At 31.2% G+C, this 14,332-nt stretch overlaps 3 protein-coding genes and 1 long non-coding RNA gene across 4 annotated transcripts; 1 reads left to right on the forward strand and 3 right to left on the reverse strand.

Moving 5' to 3' along the window:
* Positions 1,924-3,552, reverse strand: LOC109353092 (acyl carrier protein 1, chloroplastic-like). The gene is made up of 4 exons (XM_019595271.1): positions 3,451-3,552; positions 2,956-3,072; positions 2,380-2,502; positions 1,924-2,173 (listed from the first exon to the last, which is right to left on the reverse strand). Exons 1-4 carry the CDS (start codon positions 3,505-3,507, stop codon positions 2,039-2,041), a joined length of 432 nt encoding a protein of 143 aa, XP_019450816.1. The 5' UTR covers positions 3,508-3,552; the 3' UTR covers positions 1,924-2,038.
* Positions 6,817-9,451, forward strand: LOC109342536 (vesicle-associated protein 2-2-like). Its single transcript, XM_019580511.1, has 8 exons — positions 6,817-6,959; positions 7,068-7,138; positions 7,240-7,321; positions 7,543-7,658; positions 7,772-7,954; positions 8,113-8,307; positions 8,787-8,864; positions 9,131-9,451. The coding sequence occupies exons 1-8, from the start codon at positions 6,911-6,913 to the stop codon at positions 9,242-9,244; spliced, it is 888 nt and encodes a 295-aa protein (XP_019436056.1). The 5' UTR covers positions 6,817-6,910; the 3' UTR covers positions 9,245-9,451.
* On the reverse strand, positions 10,006-10,250 carry LOC109353120. The gene is made up of 2 exons (XR_002108431.1): positions 10,113-10,250; positions 10,006-10,071 (listed from the first exon to the last, which is right to left on the reverse strand). It is a non-coding gene; the product is annotated as an uncharacterized LOC109353120 (long non-coding RNA).
* On the reverse strand, positions 10,438-14,181 carry LOC109353102 (sodium/hydrogen exchanger 2-like). Its single transcript, XM_019595277.1, has 13 exons — positions 13,784-14,181; positions 13,332-13,429; positions 13,163-13,222; positions 13,019-13,065; positions 12,723-12,917; positions 12,579-12,634; positions 12,400-12,466; positions 12,215-12,315; positions 11,975-12,076; positions 11,762-11,900; positions 11,614-11,676; positions 11,436-11,519; positions 10,438-11,014 (listed from the first exon to the last, which is right to left on the reverse strand). The coding sequence occupies exons 1-13, from the start codon at positions 14,068-14,070 to the stop codon at positions 10,691-10,693; spliced, it is 1,623 nt and encodes a 540-aa protein (XP_019450822.1). The 5' UTR covers positions 14,071-14,181; the 3' UTR covers positions 10,438-10,690.

Genomic DNA, 14,332 nt, shown 5'->3' on the forward strand with positions numbered 1-14,332 from the left:
GTAAATTTACCATATAAATATATTATTATTTATATAATAATTATTTTTATATATTGATTATTCTAAAGTATATATATATGATTCAAATTAAAAGCATGTTATGTGGGTTTGGGAATGGGAGAGTATTAATTGGGCTCAACATAGTTGCACTCATTTGGCATTGTTGCCATCCCTTAGAGGAAAACGAAGACCAAAAAAGTTACAAGAAAATGATAAAGAAAGACTTATAGACTAATGTTTTGTTAATTATGACATTGTTCAATTATTTAATTGACTACACCTAGTGCGATAAACGGTTGATTGTTGATGTTAATGAACTGAACATGTAGAGAGACTCATATTATAAATATTGTATTTTAGTGGCTAGTTCAATTGGTACACAAGTGCATCGACTATTATATTAGTATATATTACTGTATTAATCATTTTTAGCTCTCAAATTTATTTATCATATTCTTAATCAATTTTATATTTCGATCGCTATTTACTCCAAATATCAATGTTGACTAATGTGCATTGATGCATTGTCATTATTGTAAGTGTGATTGTAGAGGTTTTCTTGTTGACCGACAATACTTTAACAATATACTTATACAGGAATCAATTTCACCAACCAATAAATTAGAATTTAAAGGGTAACTAGGGAGAATAATTTGTGATGAATATTTGCAAAAGACATAAATTAAGTTTATAGGCTTTATACATTCTTTCCTTTAAATTAAAAAAGAAATTGAGATTTGATTAGGTATTAGTCAAATAACAATTTCTATTATCACCATTTTACTATAGTCATGGTGAATCCCTTATACATTGGGGTTAATTCAACCAACATGGATATTTTCAATTTCGAGGCAGATTTACACAACAAGGATTTTATAAGCAACAAATACTGTATCCTAAATAATTATAGCACCACAATTTTATTTTAGTGTATATTTAACATCATGATGTAAATAAAAACATTCTTAGATAACATATATACTTGGTGCAACATTTACATTCATTACCTTTACATCCATTTACACTACCTTTTTCACAGAAAAATCAAGCAGTATAGGTGGAAAATGGAAATCAAAAGCTTAGATGTTGAGAAGATGAAAGGAGTTTCAGTTTTTTTTTGTATCTCTAAGGGTATCATAAGAACTAATCTATTTCGAAATGCACAATCTCTTCTAACAAGTGTGTCGCTCACATGGATCAAACCCTTCATCTTTTGATCATTATGTGGATTTAGAATAGTCTTACACTACTAGACCTATACATTGTTGGTAAATGAGTTTCAATTTAAGACTACTAAAATCAAGAAGATGGATCTACATCATATATATATATATATATATATATTATGTAAGATGTCAAAATGTACAGGAATATGTGGAGACACTTGCATTTCTATACCCAACACCAAAGAAAAATAGAAACTATAATATCATATATATACTTTCTTTTACCCGTGAAAATGCACATGATATTTACTAGTTTACTATATATCATGATTCGCAGCTCAATTTTCTTAACAAACTTTGTAATGCTAACTCTTTATGTCTAATGGAAAATGAGTAAAGGTGATACTAAAAAATAATTGCCTAAATTAAGCCGCAACCAAACAAAAATGAACACACATTTACAGCCGAACCAGGATCCTCTGTCTCCAAAATTTTATGTCCCCATGTCCCATACTAATCATACGCTATCAACTAACATAAAAATGTTATTGTATATTTTTATTTTTCAACTTTCAATTGACTTGGAATACAATGAGACATGGAAAATAGTACAGCTGATCCCATTCGTCATACCCTTTGGCAGCAATTGATTTAATTGGGATAATAGAAAATGAACCTCCTACAAACTGATCTTGGAAGTAAAAGGTACATAAAACAGATAAACTTCTTCACTTGACAGCAAAAGGAGACAAAGTTCAAAACAATAAAGACTAGTCTTCTGGTATTTCAGAAAAGATCCAACAGTTATTTGAAGAGCACTACACCAAATTAGGAAAATGGTCACAAAAAAAGGTAAATCAATGTTTCCTGATTTAAGCACTCTTCTCTGTGGTTTCTAGAAGCTTATCAATCATGTCTGCTGCTTCTTGCACGGTGGTGATGCTCTGGGCACTTTCTTCTTCTACACTAATTCCAAATTCCTCTTCAAGTCCCATCACAATCTCAACCTGCACAAAATTTGATCAACAAAATTCAATCACAAGCTAGATTGTATATGATAAAGAAATGACAAAGGTTGTGTTCTGATTATTCATATAAAAAGAATCATGCAAAAAGAACAACCAAGAGAAGAGAACAATATTTACTTCAATAACCTAAGGTGTCTCATCAAAGACACAAACATGTAAATTCAGACACTAAAACATTGTCGTACCGTGTCAAGAGAATCAGCTCCAAGTGCAGCAAATTTGGACTCTCCAGTGACACTTGAATCCTCTGGTAAGGCCAATTGCTTCTTCACTATATTACACACCTTCTCTACGGTCTCCGGTTTCGCCTGATTAAAATAAAAAAAATCCACAATAGTTATAACATGGTAATTTAATTCCAATATGTTCATACGATTTATACACAATTGTATCAACTACATTTTATGCAATCTGGTATGCGAAAGTGTTCAAAATGAAGCAATGAGATACACATTTGGTTCATGATTTTGAGCTATTTATATACACATGTACTTGGAACATAGCATTGTACTATTAAGTAGTTATGATGCCGAGAGATCTCTTACTATAATTTTGTTTAATGCCTACACCAAAACGTTACCTCGTTAGTTCTGTTCCCTACATGGATCGAACAATATCCTAATGTTCTATCATACAAACATTGATATGAATTTGTTTAATCACTCAACAAAAAAGTTGTTTGATCCCGATATTAGTGCCAAAGTAATAAAGTTTTAATAAATGTGACATGATTATCCAATCATGATGAATGAAAAACTTACAGCACATGTAACTTGAAAGCGAGGTGCTCTGGGCTGCAAAGTGATGGAAGGGAAAGTTGTTCCCTTAATTGAAAGGGAAACTGAATTTGGGTTAGAGAATCTGGTACCTGCAGGTACCTATTTTTGTATTCAATGTGAAAAACCAAGTGAGTTTATGAAGTAAATATAATCATAAGTTATAAGAACACAAATTAAATTGCATTGATGTACGAGTAAAATAAACCAGTTAACTTGTAATAGTGGATTATACAATTTCTCAACAATTCATTCAATTGATTCATATTTCAGAATAAAGAAAGAGTGAAAAATTAATCCAATGTCGTGACATGATGACGTTAGAACAAAAAAGGAATAAAAACAGAAAATGCAAAAATATTTATTTGATTATAATGAAATTACATTTTTATCATTAAAAATAAGTAGCGAAATATCATTTGTCCAATAGATAAATAGTAGAATGAAATAAAAGGAGAAGATGATAGAAATAAATAGTACCAGATTTTTGTTAAAAGATGTGGAGAGAGAAATGGAGGTTGCAGTGAAGGAAGCCATATGAGAGAGAGAATAAGAAGAGTGTGTTGTGCTGTGGAAAAAAGAGTGACAGGTAGAGTTAGTCTTTATAGAATGCAACAACGTTTGTTTGTGTTTGTTGGGATTGCTGCGTTACTTTCGATGTTATTATTCTCTTCTTCTTCTCTATATTATCGTACTTTTCTCTCACTTTCCTTCCGCCACCTCAACTCATTAACACTCTTCAACCACTCAACAATCGTCCACTCTTATTTTTTCTAAAATCTATCGACAACATGTTGATCTAATAGTAAAAGGTTAAGGTTTTGTTAAAGGTTTGATTTCTGAGAGTTATATATGAGAGAGAAAAAAAAGAGAAAGGGAAAAATATGGAAAATTTCAATTTCTAAAGCAAAACTTAGTTTTTTGGTGTTTTAAAATGAATCTCTTTTGAGAAATTGATATAATCCTATAAAAGTTCATGTAAATTTGACAAACATTAACAAATAAAGACTAAATTAACACCTTTAGTTTATGAAATGACTACATTTTTTTGGGTACCAAAAAAGTGACTAAATTGAAACATAGAGATAAGATAAAGAAATAGAGAGTTCTTAAAATTATTACTTTTTTTATTCAGTGATTTTAGACTTTAATTACTCCTTTGGCAAGCCTCATATCATGTTTTGGTATAACATTATATATAATGCAAGTATAATAAAAATTAAGTTAAAAACATGCACAACAATGTAAGATTTTTTACACTTTTAATATAATATTTAAATTTAATTATTATCGACTCTTAAATATAAGTATATATGAACAACAATGAATGATATAATAACCATATATAAAACTTTACATTCATTATATATATTAAACTCAAATAACATTTACTTAAAATTAACACCAAATTTTCTCAAAAGACACACACTACATGTATTTTTATACTAAATTAAAAGTGAGAATGTTGGGAATGCAACTAGGAGGCTGTGAGAATGCAAATGACCTATTTGTATGTATAGAAACTTGCAAGCCTTCCAAAAAAAAGGCCACACATTTTTGTTATTCTGAAAATAATCACATCCATTTTAAATGCCAAAATGGTTTTAGTGTGTGACACAATATGATTAGTAAACATTTTTTTTTAAATAAAAAAATCACTTTGTTTTATATTCTTGCTTAATATTGTGAAATTTTATAAACAAAGATTATAAATTTTTTGGAGTCTCACTTATTGTTACTTAAGAAAGTATCAATACACATTGTGGTGGTGTTTTATTTTTCTCCTTACAATTGATTAGCCCTCATAGTAGGTGAATACAAACTAAATAGAGAAAATGCAATAAAAAAGTATTTCCCCTAACAAGGTATAGTCTTTAAGTCCTATTGGGTCTTCAAAATTGAGAGTTTAATAATTGATAACAATATTTGTTAGAAGGGACAATAACGAATTCTGAAAGAAATTAATTCATTATAAAAAAATATGAGAATATATTATTTGTTGTACAAAAAGGATATAATCTTTCAATAACCACCCTCTTGAATTGTGGAAATAAAAAAGGAGACTATAAACAAAGAATGAAATAAAGGCTGCTACTTTTAAAACGATGAAAGCTTTTTATATCTCCTTTTCCTTTTCCTTTTTTTTTTGTTTTCTTATATTTTTCTTAATGCTAAACTAAAGGAGAGGAAAAAATTAAATGATATAGAATAAAATGTCCCAAGTTTTTTTCCTTTCTGTTTCTCATCCTTTTCCACTGCAGCCTCAAGGTCATAAAAATAAAGAATGGAGCACACGCGTTTGCTGTGTTGAAATATAAAAAGTGATAAAGTAAAAAAGCATAAAGAGTATTTTTACAACATTATGCATCTGTAGAATTTTATATTAAAATAAAAAATGCATGAAAATAAATATATATTTTTTGTTAAAGGGAAAAGTCTATAAAAACATTATAAATTTTATTTATTTTACAAAAGTTAATATGAATTATTTTTTATTCCTAATTATCCATTAAAATTTATTGTTGGTGAAATTCATGTGCAATGAAATTTTTTAGCCAACGCATTTTATTTTAACTTCTACTGTTAGATCCTATTATTTATATATATATATATATATATATCATTGCTAGCCTCTAAAATTTATTTGTCATATTCTTAATCATTTTTGTATTTTTTATGGTGATTTCCCATGCATGTTAATGTTGGTTTATCTGCATTATTTTTCATTGATATTGTTCTGAGTTTTATTACAATAATTTTATTGTTGGTCTATTGTTCTGCCTTTTGATCATCTTAAAAATATAGTGGATTCTTATACCATTAAACTAACACCTTGTTAATATCGGTGTATTCTTTAAAACTAAATGAATTACAAAATCTGGAAATTAAAAATACACGGTTTGATTAGAAACAAGACAATTCATATCACTCAATTAATGTTACTAAATTATGGGATGGTGAATTATTACCAGATTATAACGTATTATTCAAATTATCATGGTAAGCAAATAATCTGGTAAATAATAACTCTATAAGGTATAAACGCATGCACTTATAAGGAAAAAACTCTATAAACATATATATTTAAAATAATAGTTCTTAATTATATTATTACCTTAATATAGATATAATTGATATTATATTATGAATATGACCATGTATTGATATTATATTATGAATATGATCATATAGAGTTTTAATTCTAAATAAAGTGTTGCAACTACCGAGATATATGTTTAGTTGTGTAAGATCTCATTAGATCCCAAAATAATCAAAATATTAAGAGTTTGATTCTTGTGAGTGACATTTGTTGAATAAGACAACCATGAATCTTAAAATAAATTAATTCCTTATAATAAAAAATAAGGAAATACTATTGGTAATAAAAACTAAAATAAAATGTTAATATATGATACACTATTTTTCCTATTAAAGCATGCTATAGTTGGAAGAGTTTTGCTAAATTTTGGAAGTTTTAAGATGTTGGTTTTCAAAATTAATACACAACTTCTAAGTATAACTTTACACACTTATGTTACTTAAATGACTTTACACAAAGATAGGTTATCTCATATTTTATCTAAAATAAAAATATATAATATTAATTAAAAAATTAAAAATTTATTATAAATATTTTTAATTTATGGTTATTCAGCCGACAACACAACATAGAAGATAATGAATTTTTATTAACTTATGAGGATCACATATCCTCATTCATGTCTGATTTCAAAACAGAAAAATCATGGAATCCTTGTCCCTTTGTTAACAATTTAAATAGCAAGAAACAACAACCGCTGAGGCCCCACACACTCATTTTCCTTCTCTTTTACTCCTTCCTTTTCTTCTTCTTCTTCACATTCTTCACTCAATTACGCTAACTAACTACTCTCTTCTTCTTCTTCTTCCTCTTCCTTCATTCATTTACACTTTCATCATCATGACTAATGAGCTTCTTCAAATTCATCCTCCTCAACTCAGTTTTGTCTGTAAGTTTCTCTATCTCTCACCATTCACATTATTATTATCCATCTTTTTCATATTCTCCTTTTATTATTATTATTATTATTATTATCATTATCACTATTGAATTGTAGTTGAATTGAAGAAACAAAGTTCATGCTTAGTTCAACTCGGAAACAAGGCTGATCACTATCTCGCTTTTAAGGTGCTGCCACTTTTTGAATTCCACCAATCTCAATCTCAATCTCAATATTTTATTAACAAAGAAAAAGTAAATTAATATATTCATATATAATATACTGTCAGGTCAAAACAACGTCACCTAAGAAATATTGCGTTAGACCAAACATTGGCATCATCAAACCAAAAGATACATGTGATTTTACTGGTATTTTTTTAACATTTCTTATCTAATTTGTACATTTTAGTATCCTTGTTCGTTAATCACATAATACTAGGATTTAATATGTATACACTGACTCTCAAAACAAAAGTAATACAAATCAATGGTATATGATGTGCTGATAATGTAAAAATCTTTAAACTGTCAGTGCACAAATTTTAAACTCTAATATTATTTGATCATGGTTCATGGATGGATGGATGCAGTTACTATGCAAGCACAGCAGACAGCACTGCCTGATTTGAATTGTAAAGATAAATTTCTAATTCAATGCACACTTGTTCCATTTGGAGCCACAGAAGATGACATTACATCTGATATGGTGAGCCTGTTTTCGGATGTCGTCGTAGATAAGAAGGATTAAAATTTGCTTCAATACTCTTAAGTCTTTTGTTTTTCTTGCTGTTTTTGTTGAATAACTTAAAATTCCCACAGTTTGCGAAAGATAGCGGAAAGTATATTGAGGAGAAGAAATTAAAGGTAGTCCTCATTAGTCCTCCATCATCTCCAGTTTTGTTTCCTGTAAACGGAGATGCGAAGAAAGATTCATCCAACGAAATTCATGTGCAAAAAGATCGGGTGCCAGATGGATTTGAAAACATACCTTCCCCTCTTATAGTGAGTTCCTCCATTTCCAGTTATTTGGTAGCCACATCCGTTCGTATGTGAATCAGAAGTGTTTAGTTCAACATGGTGGTTGCATAGAATGTTCTATGACTTTACTTGATAGATCTTAAATATCTTTCTCTCTGCCATTATGTTTTTCTTTGTACTAGGTTTCTGAGGAAGTCAAAGGTTTTGAAACTGCCCAGGATATGGAGGAGGATAGAATAGATGAGGATATTGTTGCTAGACATGCTGATAATGTGAGTGACATGAAGCCTGCAAAAGATGCCGTGCAATTAAATTTAGCTAAGGATGTTGCAGAATTGAATTCAAGGCTGGGTATAATGGATTCAAAGCTAAGAGAGGTACGAGCTCCTGAATTTAGAGTAATTTTTACTTCAGTTTTCTAGTCCATCTGAGGTTGTAGTTTAACATAATTCTCTTAGAATGTTTGCTTCCCGCAGCTGAACTTGATTGCACTACTATTCTAAGGGAAATTGAAGGGGAGAGTTCATTACAATCATTTTCAAGCACCCGGGATGTTACTAATTTTATTTTTAAAAAAATGGCTGAGATGATATCATAATACCATAATTTTTTAGTTATCAGTAAAACAGAAAAGATGAATGATTGTCAACTCTGGCATCTTCAGCAGCATTGGAGTTAACATCTTTCGTCTGTGTATATTATCTTGCCTAGTGCATAAAAGGTTGTAATATGCTTATGGCATGTCAATTTGACAGTGTGGTTTACAAAGATGTTATCTCGGCATAGAGTCCAACACCTGGAGTAAGTTGCTTAGGAGGCAATTTTGACATTTTTTAAATTTCTTATATCTTTGTAGGCTGAGGTAACTATCATGAAGCTGAATGAGGAGAAGTGCACAAACACTCAAGAAAAGGGTTTGCTTAAGAAAGAGTTGGTAAGTTTTTTTTTTTGGTTTGGGTATATTTTTCATCACTCATTAGTCTAAAAACTTCATTCATTCTGTTTTTCATATTCAAAGTCGTGCCTTTTGCAAGGTAAATGTACCAACTCTTAACTAAAACCAAAAGTGGAGGTTTATGTTGAACATTTCATCTATTTGTTTCTTGAATGCAAGCAATCATGTTTCGAGCTATTACACAATTTTCATGTACTTCTTGACGATTTTCAATATTTGATATATTTTTTTCCATGTTTTGTTAGGAGGTGTTGAAGAGGAAAATGGATACGAAAAGTGTTCAGGATGGCTTTCCATTACTATTTGTTTGCATGGTTGTTCTTGTCAGTGTGTTAGTGGGATACTATATTCACCCATAAGGGAGAAAACTTAATGTGCAGGATAGCAGAAGCTTTCAGGTCATGGATTTCTATGTAATGGGTAATTCACTGTTTATTACAATTGTTTTACACACAAATGTTAATATGTGATATGGGGGTGGGAATCTTTGTGAAATGCATTTAAAGTGAATTGTGCCTTTCAATAGAAGCATAATAATAAGCAATGTTTTGAAATTTTTAGCCAAAGTTACAAGTCTGTTTATTGAATTTTGTAGAAATATTTTCCCTTCCCCCTCCTCCTTCTAGTTCTTTTTTTCCCTATTTTTTTTCTTCTTTTCTTTGGTTGACCAAAACAACAATTTAATTAATAAAAGTACAAACATTTTGGAGAACTTAGGTGTCCATTGGTAGAAGGTTAGGAGAGAAAAAAGTCCAAGCCACAAGGATGATTCCTCTACTTGCCAAAAAAATTAAAATATTGAACACTGTTTCTCTAGGATATTAAATGGAATGGTTTTCCCCCTTAATATTTTGTATTAATATTTTGTGAGATTATTTGGTATAAGTGTTTTGCTAATTAATATACTATTGAAAGCAGTTTATTATCCAATGGTCATCAAAGGATAACACTTCATAGAATCCCATGCAACTGGGTTGGTTTGTTGAATTTAATTAAAGTCAGATCATGGTTATTATTTTGTCTGTCATTAGCAAGAATTGCTTTTCTTTTTGGGGCCTGGTGTGAGTCCCTTTCTACATAGATTCCTGTGTTGTTATGATGTATAACATTGAGAAAAAAAGAAGCAAATATAGTAACTACCATTCAGAAATATCATAGTAAAACAGGTTTACAAACCAAGTCAAAACTCATAAAATTTTACTTTAACAGTGAATACAATCCAGAAACATAAAAACTACATGTAAACTGTCAAAGCCTTTTCATATATCAACTCTGTTCTGTAAATATTCAGAATTGATACTTCTGCAACACTCACTTAAGTTCTTCTATTCCACCTAGGAATACAAGATCTTTAATCACACTCACATGATATACACCAATAAAATGTTGGTCTAGTAGCGTAAGGCCCTGTTGGATCCCCAGAATAACCACAAAGGTCAATAATTCGATTCCAGTGAGCGACACTTGTTGGGAGGAGCAGTCACACCCCGAAAGGATTAGTTCCTTACCTAAAGGGTGAAGGGATACCCTTTGTAGTACAAAAAACACTCACATAATATACATTGTCCTAAAGAGTGATAGAAAAAACTGGTATATGCATACACACCCAAAATTTGAGTATCCCACCCGAATCAAGTTACAACCCCCTATGTCAGCAAATGGTTTATTAGAAGGAAATGCTCTAATACCACTAAATGTGTATTCTTCTAAGTATAATGACAAAAGTGCACAAGCACAACAAAGACAATTTATGTCACACTCACACGATTCATGTATCACATAAATCTTCAACTGCTGTTATTGACTTAATGCCACTGATGCACACTTGGTTCAAGAGGTGAACCGGGAACATAAGGTACAAAACCGCGTCCACCGAAGACAGGACGCATGAAAGAATTATCAAACTTGCGCCAATAGTGGTGTACCCCACTAGAGGGAAGCCTTAAGAGCATGCGGAAGCTGCTAGGCATGCGGTGGGTGCCACCAATATTGGCCCCTGAATCATGTCCATTGCCAAGAAGTGGCACAGTGAATGATTTAGGGGTGGATGGTGGGGAAGGTATGCTGATTATGTGTTTAGAGGAAGGAAGCAATAACCTCACAAGTGGTTTTGTCATCACCCCAAACACCTGCACATATTAAAAGTTTCAAATGATTATGCTTGGCTTTTTTGTATTCAAGATATAATGGGGATAACATATACATATACAACAGTTTTTCCTTTATAGAGAGGAAAACTGGAAAATGACACTTTTTCAGAAGATCGAAACTAAGGTGTTGTTCTTCAATAGAAAAAATACAAACATATGTAACAGCTGTGATATGTAGTTGTATTCTTATGGAAAATATTACAAATATTTTTTCAACATAAATGGAATTCATGTGAGACCTTCTAAATTACATGATTGACTCTTTCTTTAGTTATTATCACAAGAAATCTGCTTAATAACAGAGTGTTGAAGAAAGTCTGTTAGCATTTCTTTAAAACTAAATGTTAGGCTATGGCGTAAATACTAGAGATCGGGCCGAGCACAAAGATTAGCGACTAACCACTGTGCTGAAGAGTACAACAGTGATAGTACTTGTGATTATGATGGCATTTTCACTCAATTTAGTATGGCCTAGCCTTGTAAACTGCATGTAAAAGTAGAGTTGATTAGTATAAGTCCAAGACAGAAGTTTAGCAATAGAGAGGTACAATTGAAAAAATGGAGTATGATTCCTTCACCTGATTGTAGGCAAGTGCAATCGAAACAGCTCCGCGCATCAGACCAGCCCACCAAATTGTTACCTGCGAATCAAGATGGTCTGAGCAATGTGATACATCAATTTACTCAACAATGAAGACTCGGGAATGCAAACGCGAAAAAACATACTTGTTGCTTGAACTCAATTTTCTCACTTTGAGACTTCTTATGCAAGTTGGACAAGAAGGACAGAGGGAAAACGAAGGCTGCTCTTCCCACTAGGATAAGTGCCAACAGCATAGAACTCACCCCAATTGATTTTTTTGGGCTAATGAAAAGATCAACATGTTAATTTCACATTTAACAAAGTTTGTATTCCAAGGCAGTTAAAGTTGTTTTTACCTTTGACTTACAAGTCTCCACTTCTCTATGTCAAGTGCATCCATCCCAACATAAAGGAAGATAAAGATCTCAGCAATGAATGATAGAGTAGCAAAAGTATGCCTGCAGCAGCAAGGTGATTAATCAAATTCAGCCAAGTAATAGCTTTTATTAGCAACTAGCAATCTTGTAAAGTATAAGAGAATGAAAACAAGTTTGTCTTATCTATTAATGGTAAACATGTTAGAGAATTTAACATACTTGGTTGTCACTCTTGAGCTTTCTGTCACATTATGCCATGTATAGTGAGACATAACAATGCCACAGAAGAACACGGTAAGAATGGCACTTAAGGAAAATAGCTGTCATAAAAATGAAATGATTATGTGATGAGTATTGGAATTATTTGCATCTAGGGGTGGCATAATTCTGGAGAAAAATCTTACTTCAGCTAGCATATATGAAAGGTACGCCATTAGTATCATAAGAGCAACCTCACGATCCGTAGAATGCCTGACATTTGTAAGAAAATGAATTACAGAATCACTAACAATGTATCACTTCTCATATGATAAGCAGATAAAGTAATGGAAGGAACAAAATAAACAAATCTGCTAGAATTAACCTTATCAACTTGCCAAAATAGAGCTGTTTAATAATATAAGCACTCAACAATCCAGCCTGAAAAATATAGAAGGAAAAACATCATTGTAGTTTCAAGAAACAGAAGCAGAGGCAATGAGACGAGTTTCGAAAGTGACAAACTTACAAAGATTCCTAGTACAGTACTCGCGACGAATAAATATAAAAAGTTTCCTATTAACTGTAAAGCAGTGGTGGAGTCAATGTTGGAGAGATCAAAATTCTGAATTGCTTTGAAGAGCACTACAGATGTAGCATCATTTACTACTCCCTCTCCAAAAACCAAGCTGTATAGTAAAGGTGTCTCATCTTGATTAAGAACCTGATTCATATATAGATATGATCATTGAAAGAATTTATAGGGACATAGAAAAAATAGATGATAAAAAGACATGTTTGCAGTTTTTGTATTGAAGTTTATACCTGCAAGGTGCAAACAGAATCTGTTGCTGAAAATATTGCTCCAATTGCTGCATTGGATAGACTAATGTAAGTAGAGAATGGTGGCATTGCAAATAAGTATTTATGACATAAAACTAGAGCAAAAGGAATTAGTTTTATTGATACCAAGATAATCTCCTATCTTGAGGGAACCAATATCCAATTTCTGGAAAAAGTGTATAGCACCTAGTCAAAAGAAAACAACATTTATAAACAAATCGAAATATTTAAGTTCTATGCATTTAATAACTATGTTCTTCAGATGAAATTAGAGGCTTGATGTTACTTGAATTACCTAGTGATATGATGCAGAATGAAATCAAAGTACCAACTACACCAAAGAGCATGATTGTCATAAAATTTCGGAAAAATTGTTTCTTTTTGACCTGAAACCTGAAGCAGAGTAACAACAGAGCAATTAAAATCAGAAATCTGAGGCTGTTAAATCTAATCAAATTTAAGTATAAGTTTAGTGAATATAGCTATTGACACCCTCAAATATTCCAAAAGTTGTTTTCAATGAATAATAAATCAAATTAAATTATGAAACTATATATATAACCAATAACTATAGCCCATGTTTCAGCTCCAAATAATATCTTTGCAGATTAAAATGAAAGGAACACTCTTATTAGAGTTTGTTGATTAAGAATATGTAATATATAAAACTGCAATCAACAACATTTGAGAGAGTAAATATTTATCAAGTATATGTTACAAAGAAGTGAGAGGAGTGAAATGACTTACCCTGCATTGAAAATGATAGGAGGAAGTAGGTAAATAAAGAAAAGATCTTGGCTGAAAACTAATATATGAGAGCTTTTTCCACCAGTTGTAAACAATATAAAAACCCCTGTACAAAGACCAATGAGAAGTGCAGTGATTGATTCATTAATCCATCGATTTTCCTCAAGCAAATGACCAAGAATAATGCATGTGCAAAGAAGAGCAACAAATAGGTTCATTGAAACAACTGAAGCATGATCAGAAGTCATCACTGTCATTAACTTCTCAAATAATGCTCCAGAAGCCATCACTTCAATACAACTAAACTTCTATGCTTAATGCTTAATGCTTCACTTCACTATAAGGGTGTTGCATGGAATATATATATATATATAAGGAATCATGAATCATGAATGAGGTATGTGGTGATGGAAAAAGAATAGTATTAATAGTATTGTGGTTTGCAACATAGGGAACACTTGCACTTATTTATACTACTTTTTCTTTTGGCATGTCAATGGAAGACTTGGGTAGTGAGACATGAGTTTGCACTCCACCATGCAACTTTCA

This window comes from Lupinus angustifolius, chromosome LG01, assembly GCF_001865875.1.
Source record: "Lupinus angustifolius cultivar Tanjil chromosome LG01, LupAngTanjil_v1.0, whole genome shotgun sequence".
NCBI classification, from domain to species: Eukaryota; Viridiplantae; Streptophyta; class Magnoliopsida; order Fabales; family Fabaceae; genus Lupinus; species Lupinus angustifolius.